Here is an 18,973-nt window from a genome sequence, read left to right as displayed (position 1 = left end):
GATGGGAGGATCTGTGGGAATTTTGGAGAGGCCAGGAGCCATGGGTCCTCGCAGATCCTCATGGATCCTTCATGGATCTTCATGGATGGAGATGGGACAATCCATGGATCCAAGATGGGAGGATCCATGGATCCATGTGGGAATTTTGGAGAGGGCAGGATCTGTGGATCTTCACAGATCCTCACGGATCATCATGGATGGAGACTGGAGAATCCACGGATCATCACAGATCCTCATGAATCATCGTGGATGGAGATGGGAGGATCCATGGATCCGTGTCGAAATTTTGGCGATCTGCAGGATCCATGGATCCTCATGGATCCTTCATGGATCTTCATGGACGGAGAGGACGGGATCCATGGATCCATGTGGGAATGATGGAGATGGCAGGATCCATGGATCCTCACGGATCCTCATGGATGGAGATGGATTGTCACGGCTCCTCATGGATCCTCATGGACCTTCATGGATGGAGATGGGAAGATCCATGGATCCTCATGGATGGAGAGAGCAGGACACATGGCTCCTCATGGATCCTCCTGGATCCTCATGGCCTGAGAGCCTCGGTAGCCATGGACACCTCCCAGGTGCTCATTCCTGGTGGATCTCCCGGTAAGATCACGGAATCTCCTCATCCCCGTTCCCATTCCCGTTCCAGTCCAGCACTTTGGGATCAGCCGCGACGCCGTGACGCTGGGACGCATCCTGGGCGAAGGGTTCTTCGGAGAGGTCTACGAGGGCACCTACACCACGCCGGTGAGATCCCACCACCCTTCCCTTCTCACACCACCATGATGAGATCCCACCATCCTTCCTGTCCCTTCTCCATCACCCCGGTGAGATCCCACCACCCTTCCCTTCTGAACCCTGGTGAGATCCCACCGCCCTTCCCTTCTGAACCCTGGTGAGATCCCACCACCCTTCCCTTCTCACACCACCATGATGAGATCCCACCATCCTTCCCGTCCCTTCTCCATCACCCTGGTGAGATCCCACCACCCTTCCCTTCTCCTCCAACCCGGTGAGATCCCACCACCCTTCCCTTCTGAACCCTGGTGAGATCCCACCACCCTTCCCTTCCCTGATGAGATCCCACCACCCTTCCCTTTTCACACCAACCCGGTGAGATCCCACCACCCTTCCCTTCCCTTCTCCATCACCCTGGTGAGATCCCACCACCCTTCTCTTCTCCAACCCTTGTGGGATCCCACCACCCTTCCCTTCTGAACCCTGGTGAGATCCCACCACCCTTCCCTTCTCACAAACCCTGGTGAGATCCCACCACCCTTCCCTTCTCCACCCTGGTGAGATCCCACCACCCTTCCCTTCTCCATCACCCCGGTGAGATCCCACCACCCTTCCCTTCTCACACCAACCTGGTGAGATCCCACCACCCTTCCCTTCTCACACCACCATGATGAGATCCCACCATCCTTCCCGTCCCTTCTCCTACACCCCGGTGAGATGCCACCACCCTTCCCTTCCCTTCTCACAAACCCCGGTGAGATCCCACCACCCTTCCCTTCTCCACCCTGGTGAGATCCCACCACCCTTCCCTTCTCCTCCACCCCGGTGAGATCCCACCACCCTTCCCTTCTGAACCCTGGTGAGGTCCCACCACCCTTCCCTTCTCACACCAACCCAGTGAGATCCCACCACCCTTCCCTTCCCTTCTCCACCCCGGTGAGATGCCACCACCCTTCCCTTCTCACCCTGGTGAGATCCCACCACCCGTCCCTTCTCCTCCAACCCGGTGAGATCCCACCACCCTTCCCTTCTCCATCACCCCGGTGAGATCCCACCACCCTTCCCTTCTCACAAACCCCGGTGAGATCCCACCACCCTTCCCTTCTCACAAACCCCGGTGAGATTCCACCACCCTTCCCTTCTCCTCCCTGGTGAGATCCCACCGCCCTTCCCTTCTCCATCACCCCGGTGAGATCCCACCACCCTTCCCTTCTGAACCCTGGTGAGATCCCACCACCCTTCCCTTCTCCATCACCTTGGTGAGATCCCACCACCCTTCCCTTCTCACACCAACCTGGTGAGATCCCACCATCCGTCCCTTCCCTTCTCCATCACCTTGGTGAGATCCCACCACCCTTCCCTTCTCCACTCTGGTGAGATTCCACCACCCGTCCCTTCTCCTCCACCCTGGTGAGATCCCACCACCCTTCCCTTCTCCATGATCCCAAATCCCAATTCCCGAATTGCCGGCGTCCCATTCCCGCTTTTCCCACCCATCCCGGCAGAAGGGGGAGAAGATCGAGGTGGCCGTCAAGACCTGCAAGAAGGACTGCAGCCCCGAGAACCGCGAGAAGTTCCTCAGCGAAGCCGGTACCCACCAGGGGGGTCATCATGGGGGGCTTTGGGGTTCCTGAGGGTTCTTCTGGGGTTTTGGGGGATTCCTGAGGGTTCTTTTGAGGTTTTTTGGGATCCTGATGGTCCTGATGGGTTTTTTGGGGGTCCTGAAGGTCCTGATGGAGGTTTTTGGGATCCTGAAGGTTCTTTTGGGTTTTCTTGGGGATCCTGAAGGTCTTCATGAGGTTTTTTGGGGTCCCGATGGTCCTACCATGGCTTTTTTGAGATCTTGATGGTTCTGCTGAGGTTTTTTGGGATGCTGAGGGTCCTTCTGGGGTTTTTTGGAGTCCTGAAGGTCCTGATGGAGGTTTTTGGGATCCTGAAGGTCCTGATGGGGTTTTTTTGGGGTCCTGAGGGTTCTTTTGGGGTTTTTTTGGGATTCTGAAGGTCATGGTGGAATTTTCGGGATCTTGACCGTTCTGCTGAGGTTTCTTGGGATGCTGAAGGTGCTTTTGGGGTTTTTTGGGGATCCTGAAGGTCCTGATGGAGTTTTTTGGGGTCCTGAGGGTCCTTTTGGGGTTTTTGGAGATCCTGACGGTCCTTTTATGTTTTTTTGGGGGATCCCAAGGGTCCTGTTGGGGTTTTTTTAGATCCTGAAGGTCCTGCTGTGGTTTTTGATTTGGTTTTTGTGGTTTTTGGGGTCCCGGGGGTCCTGCTGAGGTATTTTGGAATCCTGAGGGTCCTGTTGGTGTTTTTTTGGGATCCTAAGGGTCCTGGTGAAGATTTTTGGGATCCTGAAGGTCCTGGTGAGGTTTTTTGGCATCCTGAAGGAACAAGGAGCCCTTGGAATTCAGGATGCAGGACGAAGGAGTTGATCCGTGCCCAGAAACCCGGGATAGGACCCCAAAACCCCAAAATTACGGGAAGGGAATCTTGGAGAGGTGGAGAACCTGCCGGAATCCCCGACTGGAGGAACCCAAACCCCAGGATCTCCAACCCCTTTGGGAAATCCAGGACAATTCCCACCTCCATCCCGCACACCGGGGGTGGGGATCCCCCGGAATTGGGGGATAGGAAACCCGGGATAGGACCCCAAAAACCCCAAAATTACGGGAAGGGAATCTTGGAGAGGTGGAGAAACTTCTAGAATCCCCGGCTGGAGGAACCCAAACCCCAGGATCTCCAACCCCTTTGGGAAATCCGGGACAATTCCCACCTCCATCCCGCACACCGGGGGTGGGGATCCCCCGGAATTGGGGGATAGGAAACCCGGGATAGGACCCCAAAACCCCAAAATTACGGGAAGGGAATCTTGGAGAGGTGGAGAAACTTCTGGAATCCCCGGCTGGAGGAACCCAAACCCCAGGATCTCCAACCCCTTTGGGAAATCCGGGACAATTCCCACCTCCATCCCGCACACCGGGGGTGGGGATCCCCCGGAATTGGGGGGATCCTCCATCCCGAGGTGGGAATTGGGATACAAGCACGCCATTTAATTTTGCCCCGTCTCTTTGAAGAACTAAGTTTTGATGGGATTTTTTTCTAAACGAGAACAAGAACTTAAGTTTTCAGCTAAAAATTCGTTTTGTTAAATGAACATTCAGTATTTAATTAGCATCCTTCTAAATACCATTGGCACAAAATTAGAGTTCATGGGTTTTGCTGATGTACAAAGAACGTCAGGTACAAGAGGCGTCGGGTGAGACTTGGGATTTTTTGATTCGGTTTTCGTTTGCGTCCTTGTTTTTTTCGGTTTTGGGCTTGATAACAGGTTTTGAAGTGCGATATGGTTTGGCGTTTTTTGTAGGAATTTACTTAATTTTGGCACTGGTGGAGACAGAAGTACACTTTTTGCTCTGCGTTATTAATTGAAATGGACTTTTTATTTGTCTAGAGTTAGTGATAGTGGAACCCTGGGAAAAGTTAAAGGTAGAATCTAAAATGTTCGGCTTTGCGCTTTCCCAGATCAACCGCACCTGCGTAAAGCAGCGTGATAAATTATATCATTGTTAGATGTGATGATTGTTTAGTAATTAAATGTAATTATTATATAACCATAAGAAGAATAGTGAGGAACTATGCTGGAAATTCAGAGAGGGGCTAAATTTATGTATGCAATAGAACAATATAAGTTTAATAATTAACGTGAAAGTTATGTAACGACAGAGTATAAAACATGATCATTTGGGATGTATGGTCGGAGTCAGATTTGGGTTGAATACACCCCGATTCCCAGAGCTCTTAATAAAAAAGATAATCCCCCGTGCATTATAAGCATATAATCCACGGTGATTATGTGGTTTTGAACGCTAACATTAGGGTTTCTAATTAGAACAGGAGGATTTTTTTTTTAGTTTTGTTTGTGTGTTATTTGAAAAGCGTTTAAAGATTGGCGGGTTTGGTTTTGCACTTGAACGGTTTGGAAAACTAAAAACATGCAGAGCTTTACTCAGTCTCACCTGTGGGGTGATCTCCGTTCGCCGTCCCCGCAGTGCTGATGAAGAAGCTGGACCACCCGCACATCGTGAAGCTCATCGGCATCGCCGAGGACGAGCCCACCTGGATCGTCATGGAGCTCTATCCCTACGGAGAGGTGGGACCCCCATCCCGACCCCCATCCCGACCCCGATCATGGTCTCATGGATGGTGAGGAGAGGATCCGTGGATCTTCATGGGAATGATGGAGAGGGCAGGATCCATGGATCCTCATGGATCCTCATGGATCTTCATGGATGGAGAGGACAGGATCCATGGATCCATGTGGAAATTTTGGAGACGGCATGATCCATGGATCCTGGTGGGACTGATGGAGAGGACAGGATCCCTGGATCCTGGTGGGATTGGCGGTGAGGGCTGGATCCATGGATCCTCATGGATGGAGAGGACAGGATCCATGCGTCCTCATGGATCCTGATGGGAATGATGGGGAGGGCTGGATCCATGGATCCTCATGGATCCTTATGGATCCTCATGGATCTTCATGGATGGAGAGGGCAGCACGCATGGATCATCATGGATGGAGAGGGCACGATCCATGGATCATCATGGGTTCTCATGGATCCTCATGGGAGTGATGGACAGGGCAGGATCCATGGATCCTTGGGATGATGGAGAGGGCAGGATCCATGGATCCTGCTGGGACTGACGGTGAGGGCCAGATCCTCATGGATCCTGGTGGGAATGATGGAGAGGGCACCATCACATGGATCCATGTGGGAGTTTTGGAGAGGGCAGGATCCATGGATCCTCATGGATCCTCATGGATGGAGAGGACAGGATCCCTGGATCCTGGTGGGAATGATGGAGAGGGCACCATCACATGGATCCATGTGGGAGTTTTGGAGAGGGCAGGATCCCTGGATCCTGGTGGGAATGATGGAGAGGGCACCATCACATTGATCCATGTGGGAGTTTTGGAGAGGGCAGGATCCATGGATCCTCATGGATGGAGAGGACAGGATCCATGGATCCTGGTGGGAATGATGGAGAGGGCACCATCACATGGACCCATGTGGGAGTTTTGGAGAGGGCAGGATCCATGGATCCTCATGGATGGAGAGGACAGGATCCATGGATCCTGGTGGGAATGATGGAGAGGGCACCATCACATGGATCCATGTGGGAGTTTTGGAGAGGGCAGGATCCATGGATCCTGGTGGGAATGATGGAGAGGGCACCATCACATGGACCCATGTGGGAGTTTTGGAGAGGGCAGGATCCATGGATCCTGGTGGGAATGATGGAGAGGGCACCATCACATGGACCCATGTGGGAGTTTTGGAGAGGGCAGGATCCCTGGATCCTGGTGGGAATGATGGAGAGGGCACCATCACATGGATCCATGTGGGAGTTTTGCAGAGGGCAGGATCCCTGGATCCTGGTGGGAATGATGGAGAGGGCACCATCACATGGATCCATGTGGGAGTTTTGGAGAGGGCAGGATCCATGGATCCTCATGGATGGAGAGGACAGGATCCCTGGATCCTGGTGGGAATGATGGAGAGGGCACCATCACATGGACCCATGTGGGAGTTTTGGAGAGGGCAGGATCCATGGATCCTCATGGATGGAGAGGACAGGATCCCTGGATCCTGGTGGGAATGATGGAGAGGGCACCATCACATGGACCCATGTGGGAGTTTTGGAGAGGGCAGGATCCCTGGATCCTGGTAGGAATGATGGAGAGGGCACCATCACATGGACCCATGTGGGAGTTTTGGAGAGGGCAGGATCCATGGATCCTCATGGATGGAGAGGACAGGATCCCTGGATCCTGGTGGGAATGATGGAGAGGGCACCATCACATGGACCCATGTGGGAGTTTTGGAGAGGGCAGGATCCATGGATCCTCATGGATCCTCATGGATGGAGAGGACAGGATCCCTGGGTCCCGGTGGGCCTGGCGGTGAGTGCCGCCTCCCGCCGTTCCCGGTGTGACCCTGTCGGGACGGTGCCGTTGCAGCTGGGTCAGTACCTGGAGCAGAACCGGGCGGGCCTGGCCGTGCCCACGCTGGTGCTGTTCGCGCTGCAGGTCAGCAAGGCCCTGGCCTACCTGGAGGCCGTCAACTGTGTCCATAGGTGAGATCCAGGGATTTGGGATTCGGGATTTGGAATTCGGGATTTGGGGCTTGGGATTTGGGATTTGGGGTTTGGATTTGGGTTTGGGATTTGGGATTTGGGATTCGGGATTTGGGATTTGGGGTTTGGGGTTTGGGGTTCGGGTTTTTGGGATTTGGGATTGAGGTTTGGGATTCGGGATTTGGGATTCGGGATCTGGGATTTGGGATGGGTATTTGGGATTCAGGATTTGAGATTTGGAATTTGGCATTCGGGATTTTGGGTTTGGGATTTGGGATTGGGATTTGGGGTTTGGGGTTTGGGATTCGGGATTCAGGATTTGAGATTTGGGATTTGGGATTCAGGATTTGGGATTCGGGATTTGGGATTCGGGATTCGGGATTTGGGATTTGGGTTTGGGATTTGAGATTCGGGATTTGGGGTTCGGGATTTGGGATGGGAGCCCTGTGGAATTCCGGGATGGGCGGGGGAAGGCGGGGTCATGGATAGGGGGATGGTGGGAGTGGGAGCAGGGGTGGAGAGGGGGTGGTGGCTTTGGGGAGCTGTGTGGGCTGGGTGAGGGTTCTGCTCCATCCCATCCCATCCCATCCCACCCCATTATCCCATCCCATTATCCCATCCCATCCCATTATCCCATCCCATTGTCTAATTATCCCATTATCCCATTATCATGTTATCCCATTATCCTGTTACCCCAATATCCCATATCTCCTATCCCAAATCCCCTATCCCAAATCCCCTATCCCAAATCCCCTATCCCATTATCCCATTATCCCATTATCCCATATCCCGTAATCCCACGGATCCCAAGTCCCAAATCCCAGGGAATCGCCATGCGGAACATCCTGGTGGCGTCTCCTCTCCACAACCCCCATCCCAAATCCCATATCCCAAATCCCCTTATCCCATTATCCCAATGATCTCAAATCCCAAATCCCAGGGACATCACCGTCAGGAACATCCTGGTGGCCTCTCCTCTCCATTATCCCATATCTCATTATCCCATTATCTCATGGGTCCCAAATCCCATTATCCCATTAATTATCCCACATCCCATATCCCATATCCCACATCCCATATCCCATTAATTATCCCATATCCCATATCCCAAATCCCATTATCCCAACCCAAATCCCAAATACCATAATCCCATGGATCCCAGTGATCCCAAATCCCGAATGCCAGGGACATCGCCATCCGCAACATTCTGGTGATTTTTCCTCTCCATTATCATATCCCATATCCCACATCCCAAATCCCATTATTCCATTATCCCAATGACCCCAAATCCCACCGATCCCAAATCCCAGGGACATCGCCGTCCGGAACATCCTGGTGGCCTCTCCTCTCCGTTATCCCACATCCCAAATCCCAAATCTCAATTCCCATAATCCCACAGATCCCAAATCCCAAATCCCAGGGACATCGCCGTCCGGAACATCGTGGTGCCCCCCCCTTCCATTATCCCACATCCCAAATCCCAAATCCCAATTCCCAATTCCCATAATTCCACGGATTCCAAATCCCGAATCCCAGGGACATCGCTGTGCGGAACTTCCTGGTGGCCTCCCCTCTCCACATCCCAAATCCCATATACCAAACCCCAAATCCCATATCCCAAATCCCAAATCCTATGGATCCCAAATCCCATTATCCCATGGATCCCAAATCCTATGGATCTCAAATCCCAATTCCCATAATCCCAAATCCCAAATCCCGAATCGCAGGGACATCGCCGTCCGGAACATCCTGGTGGCTCCTCCATTATCCCATTATCCCACATCCCAAATCCCATATCCCAAATCCCATTATCCCAATTCCTATAATCCCATGGATCCCAAATCCCGAATCGGAGGGACATCGCCGTCCGGAACATCCTGGTGGCCTCCCCTCTCCACGTCCCAAATCCCAAATCCCATATCCCAAATCCCATATCCCAAATCCCATATCCCAAATCCCAAATCCCAAATCCCAAATCCCAAATCCTATGGATCCCTAATCCCATTATCCCACATCCCAAATCCCATATCCCAAATCCCAATTCCCAAATCCCGAATCGGAGGGACATCGCCGTCCGGAACATCCTGGTGGCCTCCCCTCTCCACGTCCCAAATCCCAAATCCCATATCCCAAATCCCATATCCCAAATCCCAAATCCCAAATCCCAAATCCCAAATCCCAAATCCTATGGATCCCTAATCCCATTATCCCACATCCCAAATCCCATATCCCAAATCCCAATTCCCAAATCCCGAATCGGAGGGACATCGCCGTCCGGAACATCCTGGTGGCCTCCCCTCTCCACGTCCCAAATCCCATATGCCATATCCCAAATACCAAATCCTATGGATCCCAAATCCCATTATCCCATGGATCCCAAATCCCAAATCCCAAATCCCATATCCAAAAATCCCAATTCCCAAATCGCAAATCCCAAATCCCGAATCCCAGGGACATCGCCGTCCAGAACATCCTGGTGGCCTCCACTCTCCACGTCCCAAATCCCATATGCCAAATCCCATATCCCAAATCCCAAATCCTATGGATCCCAAATCCCATTATCCCATGGATCCCAAATCCCAAATCCCAAATCCCATATCCAAAATCCCAATTCCCAAATCCCAAATCCCGAATCGCAGGGACATCGCCGTCCGGAACATCCTGGTGGCCTCCCCTCTCCTCATCCCAAATCCCATATGCCAAATCCCATATCCCAAATCCCAAATCCTATGGATCCCAAATCCCATATCCCATTATCCCACATCCCAAATCCCAAATCCCATATCCAAAATCCCAAATCCCAAATCCCGAATCGCAGGGACATCGCCGTCCGGAACATCCTGGTGGCCTCCCCGGAGTGCGTCAAGCTCGGCGACTTCGGCCTCTCGCGCTACATCGAGGATGAGGAGTACTACAAAGGTGGGATCCACCCCGCGGGATTTGGGATCCCGTGGATCCCTCGGGATGGCCGGGGACGGGGGAAATGTGGGATCGGGATCATTCCCGGCTCGTTCCAGCTTCCATCTCCCGCCTCCCCATCAAGTGGATGGCGCCGGAGTCCATCAACTTCCGGCGCTTCACCACGGCCAGCGACGTCTGGATGTTCGGTGAGGGGCGGGAACGGGGCGGGATACCGGGATTCTGAATCGGGGGATACTGGGATTCGGGGCGGGATCCCGGGATTCAGGACTGGGGGATCCTGAGATTCAGAATTGGGGGATCCTGGGATTCAGAATTGGGGGATCCTGGGTTTCAGAACTGTGGGGTCCTAGGATTCAGAATTGTGGGGTCCGGGGATTCGGAGTTGTGGGATTCTGGGATTCAGAGTTGGGGGATTCTGGGATTCAGAATTATGGGATTCTGGGATTCAGAGGGAGATCAAAGGATTCATAATTGGGGGATCCCGGGATTCAGAGTTGGGGGATTCTGGGATTCAGAATTGTGGGATTCTGGGATTCAGAATTGTGGGATCCTGAGATTCAGCATTGTGAGGTGGGATCCCAGGATTCAGAGTGGGATTCCAGGATTCAGAGTGGGATACTGGGATTCAGAACTGGGAGATCCTGGGATTCAGAATCGGGGGATCCTGGGATTCAGAGTTGTGGGATTCTGGGATTCAGAGTGGGATCCTGGGATTCATCACCATGGAATGGGATCCTGGGATTGATCAGATTCCCATGGCATGGAGTGGGATCCTGGGATTCAGCATTGTGGAGTGGGATACCAGGATTCAGAATTGTTAGATTCTGGGATTCAGAACTGGGGATCCCAGGATTCAGAATTGGGGGATTTTGGGATTTGTCATAATGGGGTGGGATCCTGGGATTCTGCATTGGGGGATCCTGGGATTCAGAGGCGGATCCTGGGATTCAGCATTGTGGGATCCTGGGATTCAGAATTGGTGGATCGTGGGATTCAGAATTGGGAGATCCTGGGATTCAGAGTTGTGGGATTCTGGGATTCAGAATTGGGGGATTCTGGGGTTCAGAACTGTGGGATCCTGGGATTCAGAACTGTGGGATTCTGGGATTCAGAATTGTGAGATCCTGGGATTCAGAACTGTGAGATCCTGGGATTCAGAACTGTGGGGTCCTGGGATTCAGAATTGTGAGATCCTGGGATTCAGAACTGTGGGATTCTGGGGTTCAGAATTGGGGGATTCTGGGGTTCAGAACTGTGGGATTCTGGGATTCAGAACTGTGGGATTCTGGGATTCAGAAGGGGATCGTGGGATTCAGAATTGGGGGATCCCGGGAATCCCGGTGGGTTCCCGCTCCCGTCCCGCAGCCGTGTGCATGTGGGAGATCCTGAGCTTCGGGAAGCAGCCGTTCTTCTGGCTGGAGAACAAGGACGTGATCGGCGTGCTGGAGAAGGGCGACCGGCTGCCCAAGCCCGACCCGTGCCCGCCCGTGCTCTACACGCTCATGACGCGCTGCTGGGACTACGACCCCGCCGAGCGGCCCCGCTTCCAGGAGCTCGTCTGCAGCCTCAGGTGGGCCCGGAACGCTGGGGGAACCGTGGAAAGGGGTGGGAATGTTGGGGGGGGAATGGTGGGAGAAAAATCGAGGAAAAATTTCAGATCGGGAATTTTTATGGAGAAGTTTGGGTTCAGAACATTTTCTGGGAAGTGAAGCACTCCAGCTCCAAAGGGAATTCGGGAGGATCCGTGGAGAGATGGAGGGTTGGGAATGAGGGGGAAAAATCTGGGAAAAACTTTGGGATTGGGAGTTTTTATGGAGAAGTTTGGATTCAGAGCCTTTCCTGGGATTGAAACCCCCCAAAGGGTCTCCAAGGCTGGGAATTCTGGAGTGGGACGGAGAGATGGGAATGTGGACGCAAAATGTGGGAAAAGTGTGGGATTGAAAGTTTTCATGGACAAGTTTGGGTTCAGAGCCTTTCCTAGGAAGTGAAACATTCTAACTCCAAAGGGAATTCTGGAGGATCCATGGAGGGATGGAAGGGTGGGAATGTGGGGGAAAAATCTGGGAAAAACCTTGGAATTGGGGGTTTTTATGGAGAAGTTTGGGCTTGGAGGAGCCTTGGAGACCCTTTGGAGACCCTTGCCCGGGAATCAAAGCCCTTCCAATCCCATCCCCTTCCAAAGGGTCTCCAAAGGGTCTCCAAGGCTCCTCCAAACCCAAATTCCAGGAGCTGCTCTGCAGCCTCAGGTGGGCCTGGAATGGTGGGGGAACCATGGGATGGGGTGGGAACGTTGGGGGGAAAAAGGTGGGAAAAATTTAGGATTCGGGAATTTATGGAGAAGTTTGGGTTCAGAACATTTTCTGGGAGGTGAAGCACTCCAGCTCCAAAGGGAATTCGGGAGGATCCGTGGAGAGATGGAGGGTTGGGAATGAGGGGGAAAAATCTGGGAAAAACTTTGGGATTGGGAATTTTTATGGAGAAGTTTGGGTTCAGAACCTTTCCCGGGAACCCAAACCCTCCAAAGGGTCTCCAAGGCTGGGAATTCTGGAGTGGGATGGAGAGGTGAAAATGTGGGGGAAAAATCTGGGAAGAGTTTTGGATCAGGAGATTTTATGGAAAACTTTGGGTTCAGAGCCTTTCCTGGGAAACGAACCCTTCCAACCCCAAAGGGAATTCTGGAGAGTCCATGGAGGGATGGATTGGTGAAAATGTGGATGAAAAATCTGGGAAAAACTTTGGAATTGGGAATTTTTATGGGAAATTTTGGGTTCAGAACCTTTCCCGGGAACCCAAACCCTCCAAAGGGTCTCCAAGGCTGGGAATTCTGGAGTGGGATGGAGAGGTGAAAATGTGGGGGAGAAATATGGGAAAAAAATTTGGATCGGGAGTTTTTATGGCAAAGTTTGAGTTCAGAATGTTTCACTTTCCTGGGAAGTGAAACATTCCAACTCCGAAGGGAATTCTGGAGGATCCATGGAGGGATGGAGGGTTGGGAAGGTGGAGGAAAAAAAATCTGTGAAAAGCTTTGGATCAGGAGATTTTATGGAAAGGTTTGGGCTTAGAGGAGCATCAGAGACCTTTTGGAAGGGCTTTGGTTCCCAGGAAAGCGTCTCCAAAGGGTCTCCAAGGCTTCTCCAAGCTCAAATTCCAGGAGCTGCTCTGCAGCCTCAGGTGGGCCTGGCAGGGTGGAGGAACTGTGGAAAGGGTGGGAATGTTGGGGGGGAGAAAAGCTGGGAAAAGGTTGGGATTGGGAATTTTGGTGGAGGAGTTTGGGTTTTGCTGGGAAGGAACCCACGCCCATTCCAAAGGGTCTCCAAGGCTTCTCCAAGCCCAGATTCCAGGAGCTGCTCTGCAGCCTCAGGTGGGCCTGGAATGGTGGAAGAATCATGGGATGGGGTGGGAATGTTGGGGGGAAAAAGTTGGGAAAAAGTTTGGGATTGGGAGATTTTATGGAAGACTTTGGGTTCAGAGCCTTTCCTGGGAAGTGAATCGCTCCAGCTCCCAAGGGGTCTCTCCGAGTTTTCTCCAAGCCCAAATTCTCTGCAGCCTCAGGTGGGCTCGGAATGGTGGAGGAACCATGGAAAGGGGTGGGAATGTTGGGGGGGAATGGTGGGAGAAAAATCGAGGGAAAATTTCAGATTGGGAATTTTTATGGAGAAGATTGGGTTCAGAAGCAAAACCCTCCAAAGGGTCTCCAAGGCTGGAAATGCTGGAGGATCCATGGAAGGAAGGAAGGTTGGGAATGTGGAGGAAAAAATCTGGGGAAAACTTTGGAATTGGGAATTTTGAGGGAAAATTTTGGATTTAGAGGCTTTCCTCAGAATTGAAACCCTCCATCTCCAAAGGGTCTCCAAGGCTGGGAATTCTGCAGGATTCATGGAAGGACGGGAGGTTGGGAATGAGGAGGAAAAAAGTTGGGAAAAGTGAGGGATCGAGAGCTTTTATGGAAAAGTTTGGGTTCAGAGCCTTGTCTCGGAAGCAAAAAATTCCATCTCCAAAGGGAATTCTGGAGGATCCATGGAGGGATGGAAGGGTGGGAATGTGGGGGAAAAATCTGGGAAAAACCTTGGAATTGGGAATTTTTATGGAGAAGTTTGGGTTCAGAGCCTTTCCCGGGAATCCAAACCATCCAACCCCAAAGGGGATTCTGGAGGATCCATGGAGAGATGGAGGGTTGGGAATATGGAGGAAAAATCTGGGAAAAACTTGGGAATTTTTATGGAAAATTTTGGATTTAGCGCCTTTCCTCAGAATTGAAACACTCCAATTCCAAAGGGAATTCTGGAGAATCCATGGAGGGATGGAGTGTTGGGAATGAGGAGGAAAAATTTGGAATTGTGAGTTTTTATGGAAAATTTTGGGTTCAGAAGATTTCCTGGGAACCCAAACCCTCCAAAGGGTCTCCAAGGCTGGGAATTTGGGAATGAGATGGAGAGATGGGAATGTGAATGAAAAATCGGGGAAAAACTTGGGAATTGGGAATTTTTACGGAAAATTTTGGGTTCAGAGCCTTTTCTGGGAAATGAAACCTTCCACCTCCAAAGGGAATTCTGGAGGTTCCATGGAGAGATGGATTGATGGGAATGTGGAGGAAAAATCTGGGAAAAACTTTGGAATTGGGAATTTTTATGGGAAATTTTGGGTTCAGAACCTTTCCCGGGAACCCAAACCCTCCAAAGGGTCTCCAAGGCTGGGAATTCTGGAATGGGATGGAGAGGTGGGAATGTGAAGGGGAAAAATCTGGGAAAAAACTTTGAAATTGGGAATTTTTGTGGAAAATTTTGGATTTAGAGCCGTCCCCCAGAATTGAAACGCTCCAGTTCCAAAGGGAATTCTGGAGAATCCGTGGAGAGATGGAAGGTTGGGTACGAGCAGGAAAAAATTTGGGAAAAGCTTTGGAATTGGGAATTTTTATGGAAAAGGAACCCGAACCCTCCAAGGGGTCTCCAAGGCTGGGAATTCGGGAATGGGATGGAGAGGTGGGAACATGGATGAAAAATCTGGGAAAAACTTTGGAATTGGGAATTTTTATGGAAAATTTTGGATTTAGCGCCTTTCCTCAGAATTGAAACACTCCAACCCCAAAGGGAATTCTGGAGAGTCCATGGAGGGATGGAGGGTTGGGAACGAGCAGGAAAAAATTTGGGAAAAGTGTGGGATTGGGAATTTTTATGGCAAAGTTTGGGTTCCGAGCCTTTCCCAGGAACCCAAACCCTCCAAAGGGTCTCCAAGGCTGGGAATCTGGAGTGGGATGGAGAGATGGAATGTGGATGAAAAATCGGGGAAAAAACTTGGGAATTTTTATGGAAAATTTTGGATTTAGAGCCGTTCCTCAGAATTGCAACACTCCAACTCCAAAGGGAATTCTGGAGGATCCATGGAGGGATGGATTGATGGAAATGTGGGTGAAAAATATGGAAAAAACTTGGGAATCGGAAATTTTAATGGAAAATTTTGGATTTAGAGCCTTTCCTCAGAATTGAAACACTCCAATTCCAAAGGGAATGCTGGAGGATCCATGGAGGGATGGAGGGTTGGGAACGAGGAGGAAAAAATTTGGGAAAAGCTTTGGAATTGGGAATTTTTATGGCAAAGGAACCCGAACCCTCCAAGGGGTCTCCGAGGCTGGGGATTCTGGAATGGGATGGAGAGATGGGAATGCTGAGGGGAAAAATCTGGGGAAAAACTTTGGAATCGGGAATTTTAATGGGGAAAATTTGGAATCCGAGCCTTTCCCGGAAACCCAAACCCTCCAAGGGGTCCCCAAGGCCGGGAATTGCCCGCGATCGTCACCTCGCCGTCCCCTCCCCGCAGCGACATTTACCTGATGGAGAAGGAGCTGGCCAAGGAGCAGGAGAGGACGCGGCCGCCACCGCCCCCCCAGAATCCTGGAGCCGCCGGCGTTCCGGGAGCCGCCGCCCAAGGTCGGGGACGGGCCGGGAGCCGCGGAAATTTGGGATTTCCCGGATGAGATCCAGAAAAATTCCCGGTTTTTTTTTTCCCCCCCATTCCCACAGCCCAGCAGGCCCATGTACAAGCCGCCGTCCCAGAATAACCTGCTGGCGCCCAAGCTGCAATTCCAGGTGAGGAATTCCGGGATTTGGGGAATCCTGGGAATTCTGGGGGTTTTGGGGTCGGCTCCGGGTTTGCGTCCGTCGGGGAATTCCGGAGGGGTTGAGGTTGGGAAAGGTCTTGGAGGGATTTGGGGTGCGACCAATCCCATCCCCGGAATCCACGGGGATTTGAAGCCATCCTGGAATTTTGGGGATTAATCCGCAGCTGTCCAGGGCTGGATGGGTTTTTGCATGCAGGAATTATTCCTGATATCCCAGAATATCCCAAAATACCCCAGAATATCCAAAAATATTCCAAAATAACCCCAAATATTCCAAAATGTCCCAAAATGTCCCAGAATATCCCCAAATGTCCCCACATATTCCAAATATCCCAGAATATTCCAAAATATCCCCAAATACCCCAAAATATCCCAAACTATCCCAAAACAGCTGAAAAAATTTGAAAATATCCCAGAATATCCCGAATTATTCCCAAATATCCCAAAATATCCCAAAATATCCCCAAATATCCCAAAATACCCCAAAATATCCCAAACTATCCCCAAATCACTGAAAAAAATCTAAAAATATCCCAAAATATTTCATACTATCCCAAAACAGCTGAAAAAAATCTGAAAATATCCCAAAGTATCCCAAAATATTTCAAAATATTTCAGAATATCCCAGAATATTTCAAAATACCCCAAAATATTCCAAAACTATCCCAAAATATCTGAAAAAATCCCAAAATATCCCAGAATGTCCCAAAATGTTCCAGAATATTCCAAAGTATTCCCAAATATCCCAAAATATCCCAGAATATTTCAAAAATTCCCAAAGCATTCCAAAATATTCCAAAATTATCCCAGAATATTCCAAAATATCCTCAAATACCCCAAAATGCCCCAAAATATCTGAAAAAAAAAAATCTGAAAATATCACAGAATATCCCAAAATATTTCAAAATATTCCAAACTATGTCAAAATATCCCCAAAAAATCCCGAAATACGCCAAAATATTGCAAACTTTCCCAAAATATCTGAAAAAAAATCCCAAAATATCTGAAAAAATCCCAAAATATCCCCAAAAATATCCCAAGCCCCACTTCCAGCCCCATCCCCATCCCCATCCCGGGGACGGCTCCCGGCGCCGTTCCCGCTCTATTCCCAAATATCCCAAAATTTCCCAAAATATCCCAGAATATCCTGGAATATTCCAAAATACCCCAAAAGATTCTGAACTATCCCGAAATATCTGAAAAAAAATCTGAAAATATCCCAGAATACCCCAAAATAGCCCAGAATGTTCCAAAATATCCCCAAAATACCCCAAAATAGATCCCGAAATATCCAAACAACTCCAAACTTTCCCAAAATATTTGAAAACATTTCGGAATCTCCGAAAATCTCCCAGAATGCCCCAAAATCTCCCAGAATGCCCCAAAATTACCCCAGAATGCCCCAAAATTACCCCCAGAATACCCCAAAAATTACCCCAGAATACCCCAAAATTACCCAGAATACCCCAAAACATCCCAAAAAATCCCCAAATTTCCCCCAAAATATCCCAAGCCCACTTCCAGCCCCATCCCCCATCCCCCATCCCGGGGTCGGCCTCCCGGCGCCCGTTCCCCGCTCTCTCCTGCGCTCCGGCTCCGCCCTCGCGTGTCCGTCCGTGTCCGCGTGTCCGTCCATGCATCCATCCCTGTGTCCATCCCTGTGTCCATCCATGTGTCCATCCATGTGTCCATCTGTGCATCCGTCCATGCACCCATCCACCATGTGTCCATCCATGTGTCCATCCGTGTGTCCATCCATGTGTCCATCTGTGCATCCCGTCCATTGCATCCATCCGTGTGTCCATCCGTGTGTCCATCCCTGTGTCCATCTGTGCATCCGTCCATGCACCCATCCATGTGTCCATCCATGTGTCCATCCGTGTGTCCATCCCTGTGTCCATCTGTGCATCCGTCCATGCAGCATCCGTCCATGCGTCCATCCGTGTGTCCATCCGTGTGTCCGTCCATGCACCCATCCCTGTGTCCATCCGTGTGTCCATCCATGTGCCCATCCCTGTGTCCATCCACGCATCCATCCGTGTGTCCATCCGTGTGTTCATCCACGCATCCATCCGTGTGTCCATCCGTGTGTCCATCCATGTGTCCATCCCCCGCGTCCATCCGTGTGTCCATCCGTGTGTTCATCCATGCATCCATCTGCGTGTCCATCCGTGTGTCCATCTGTCTGTCCATCCGTGTGTCCATCCGTGTGCCCATCCGTGTGTCCATCTGCGTGTCCATCCGTGTGTCCATCCCGTGTGTCCATCCGTGTGTCCGTCCGTGTGTCCATCCGTGTGTCCATCCGTGTGTCCATCCGTGTGTCCATCTGTGTGTCCATCCATGTGTCCGTCTGTGCATCCGTCCCTGTGTCCGTCTGCGTGTCTCATCCGTGTGTCCGTCCATGCATCCATCCATGTGTCGGTTGGTGAGTCCATCTGTGCGTCCATCCATGTGTCCGTCTGTGCATCTGTCTGTGTGTCCATCTGTGTGTCCATCCGCATGTCCGTCCCTGTGTCCGTCAGCGTGTCCGTCCGCATGTCTGTCCATGCATCCATCCATGTCTCCATCCATGCATCCGTCCATGCATCCATCCATGCATCCATCCATGTGTCCGTCGGTGCGTCCATCCGTGTGTCCATCCATGTGTCCATCCGTGTGTCCATCCATGTGTCCATCCGTGTGTCCATCCGCGTGTCCGTCTGTGTGTCCACATGTCTGTCCGTGTGTCCATACGCATGTCCGTCCGTGCATCCATCCGCGTGTCCATCCGCGTGTCCGTCCGTGTGTCCATCCGCGCATCCATCCATGTTCCGTCCATGTGTCTGTCCGTGCATCCATCTGCGTGTCCATCCCGCGTGTCCGTCCGTGCGTCCGTCCGCGCTAACCTGGCTCCCGTTGCCGCCCCCGTTGCCGCTCCCGTTGCCCGCCATTCCCGGTGCCCGCCGGCCGGCGTTCCCGGCGTTCCCGGCGTTCCCGGCGTTCCCGGCGCCGCCAGCTTCCGGAGGGGCTCTGCGCCAGCTCTCCCCGCCCTCGCCAGCCCCGCCGAGGTGCCGAGCG

General features: G+C 51.5%; 1 protein-coding gene across 1 annotated transcript in view; it reads left to right on the top strand.

Moving 5' to 3' along the window:
• Positions 1-18,629, top strand: part of PTK2B (protein tyrosine kinase 2 beta) — a gene marked incomplete at its 3' end in the record, with an annotated part of 43,122 nt that extends 24,493 nt beyond the window's left edge. Inside the window, 11 exon segments of the mRNA XM_054295116.1 lie at positions 659-756; positions 2,253-2,337; positions 4,794-4,894; positions 6,764-6,879; positions 9,698-9,798; positions 9,897-9,986; positions 11,167-11,371; positions 15,616-15,661; positions 15,663-15,725; positions 15,819-15,884; positions 18,347-18,629. Coding sequence (XP_054151091.1) covers positions 659-756; positions 2,253-2,337; positions 4,794-4,894; positions 6,764-6,879; positions 9,698-9,798; positions 9,897-9,986; positions 11,167-11,371; positions 15,616-15,661; positions 15,663-15,725; positions 15,819-15,884; positions 18,347-18,629 — 1,254 coding nt within the window.
• Positions 18,630-18,973: the final 344 nt, after the last annotated feature.

This window comes from Melozone crissalis, unplaced genomic scaffold, assembly GCF_028551555.1.
Source record: "Melozone crissalis strain CALT ecotype California unplaced genomic scaffold, PUWL_Pcris_2 ptg000520l_1, whole genome shotgun sequence".
Lineage (NCBI taxonomy): Eukaryota > Metazoa > Chordata > Aves > Passeriformes > Passerellidae > Melozone > Melozone crissalis.
This window is presented reverse-complemented; position numbering and strand designations above follow the sequence as displayed.